General features: G+C 63.1%; 1 protein-coding gene across 1 annotated transcript in view; it reads left to right on the top strand.

Annotated features, from left to right (window-relative positions):
• Positions 1 to 2,471, top strand: part of CAD (carbamoyl-phosphate synthetase 2, aspartate transcarbamylase, and dihydroorotase) — a 37,810-nt gene that overhangs the window by 12,825 nt on the left and 22,514 nt on the right. The window contains exons 8-9 of the mRNA XM_075063514.1: positions 259 to 371; positions 930 to 1,072. Of these exons, the coding sequence (XP_074919615.1) occupies positions 259 to 371; positions 930 to 1,072 (256 nt within the window). The remainder of the gene's footprint in view (positions 1 to 258; positions 372 to 929; positions 1,073 to 2,471) is intronic.

The following is a 2,471-nucleotide window of genomic DNA, read 5'->3' as shown; positions in this document are numbered from 1 at the left end:
TCTGCCCCGGGCTGGTGGGGCGGGCGGATGGGCGCAGCAGTGCGTGTCTGACCCCGGCTGGTGGGGCGGGCGGACGGGCACGGCAGTGCGTGTCTGACCCCGGCTGGTGGGGTGGGCGGACGGGCGCGGCAGTGCGTGTCTGACCCGGGCGGGCGGGGTACGGTGGGGTGGGGGAAGTGCTGCATGTCTGGCACGGGCGGGGTGCTGGTGGGGAGCGCTGCATGTCTGACCCGGGCTGGCACTCTTACTCCCTTGCAGTGTTCAGTTTCACCCAGAGCACCGGGCTGGCCCCACAGACCTCGTGGACCTCTTTGACGTCTTCCTGAAGACTGTGCGGGACCTGAGCGCTGGCAGCCAGAACTGCGGAACAGGTGGGAGTTGGCCTGGCCCTGGGGGGCGTGCTGAGCTGGGTCCTGGCCCACGGGCTGTGCCCTGGGAGGAGACTTCCCTGGCCCCTGCGGCTCAGCCGGTCTTTGGTGGTTCATGTCTGAGCAGCGGGGGGAGGGCCCTGCCCCCATGGGTGCTGCTGTGCCATGCCACCCTCTGAGGCAAGGGCAGGCTCCAGATGAGGGGCCTCTGGATGTGACTGTGGCGACATGGGGCGCCTCTAGGGAATATGTCCCTGAGCCCCTCGTGATGCCATGGACAAAGGCACCGGACGCACCCCCAGGGAGCCAGACCCCACTCCATGGAGGTTCCTGGCGTCTCTGCCTCCTCAGGAGCACCAGGCTCAGGCTGCAGCGGCATATCTGCCCCTCTGCCCCTCTGGGTGGCACCATCGGGCTGTGGTGATGCCAGCAGGGGGGAGAGCCGAGTGCTGCCGTAGGTGGGTGTCCGCAGTGGGAGCGTGGCCTGAGCCTTGGCCCTGCTGAGAATGCTCCCAATCCACTGGCCAGGCTAATGTCGCCGGGCCTGGCTTTTCTCCCCAGTGCGCGAGAGGCTGCGGGAGTGGCTGGCGTACAAGGAGCCCCCGGCGGACAGGGACGCAGCCCGGCCCCGCAAGGTGCTTATCCTGGGCTCGGGGGGCCTCTCCATAGGGCAGGCCGGGGAGTTCGACTACTCCGGTTCGCAGGTGAGTCCTGTGGGTGCTCTTGGCCTCACTTGGGCCCCAGGCTCTGAGAGGTGGGGCAGGGACAGGGGCTGCAGGGGGATGTGAGAGTAGAAGCGTTGGTGGAAAGGGGGCAAGGGGTGGGGGGGCTGACACCCCCCCAGGGTACAAGTTAGACTGTGGAGCTGCTGTGTCCCCTTAACCCTCGAGCCCAGGCTGGCTCCAGTCCGGCTCTGCTAGCGACCAGCAGCCCCTCCAGCCCTGCTCTCGAGCCATCTGCATGTAGAGGCTCCCCAGCAAAGTGCCACTCGCGACCTGTATCCAGGGCGACTCCCACAACCCCCCAGCCTTGCACCCCAGAAATGTGCGCCTCCCCCGGCTCGATGCGGGTTCCTGATTTAGCCTGTCGCTTCGCCAAAGGGCGACAGCTAGTCCCCTGCTCACATGCTGAACCGAGTGTGTGAGCGCAGGGAAGTGATTGTAAGCACTGTGGGCCTAGAAGGTGGAAGTAGTTAGCTCGCCGAGCTCTCTGTTATTTCTGCTGTAATTCTTATACTTTGCCGGGGCTGGTCATTGGAAGAGCAGAACAAGCTGCTTGGCCACGTGCTGCAATACGTTTCACAGGCTGTCTCCTTTTGGCCCGGGACCCCTCCCCACAGTTCAGCATTAGCTCTTTGCCTTTCAGGGGTCACGCGGCCTGGGCAGAAGTCGATTCCCCCCGTTTATCTCCGACCCTCTGTCCTGGAGAAGTGTCTGCTGGGCCATAGGGCCAGGCAGTCCCGTGGCCTGCGGGAGCTGCAAAGTGTCCTTGGGGGAACTGTCAATGTCTTGTTTACAACTCCCGTGCTGGTGACTCTCTGAGCAGCTTGGCCATGTCAGTTCCTTGTTGTTTGTGAGGTGCTAGTCAGTGCCCCTGCCCCAGACTCACCACTTGGGTCAGGAACAGAGCAGATTTTCACACCTTCATAGAGGATGCTGATACCCACCTATTAGCAGGACAATGACACTCAACAGATCAGGATTTCTCAAATGATACCCTGCGAGGCAGACTTTGCCACTTGTCTATAGTTACGTCTTGTACAAACATGGGGGTTAAAGGATGTTATTTTGAAGTACAGTGTGTCACGGGGTTAGTGCAAAGCGGGGAGAGGGAATAGATACAAAGGGGCAGAGAGTGGCTGAGGGATATGGGGACAGAAGGATTGGGGCGAAGGGGCAGAGGGTGGTGGAGGGATACAGGTCGGGAGGGTTGGGGCTGAGGGGGCAGGACCGGCTCTAACTTTGTTGCCGCCCCAAGCAAAAAAGAAGAGCGCCGCCCCACTGTACCCCACCGCGAGCGCTGCGCCGCTGAAACCCCGCCCGCCAGCACCGCGCTGCTCCAGCCCCTGCCCCCCTTAGAGCACCACATGGCCCAAAGCCCCGC

Source organism: Chelonoidis abingdonii, chromosome 3, assembly GCF_003597395.2.
Source record: "Chelonoidis abingdonii isolate Lonesome George chromosome 3, CheloAbing_2.0, whole genome shotgun sequence".
Taxonomy (NCBI): Eukaryota; Metazoa; Chordata; order Testudines; family Testudinidae; genus Chelonoidis; species Chelonoidis abingdonii.
The sequence above is the reverse complement of the archived record's forward strand: the minus strand, read 5'-3'. Positions and strand labels throughout refer to the sequence as shown.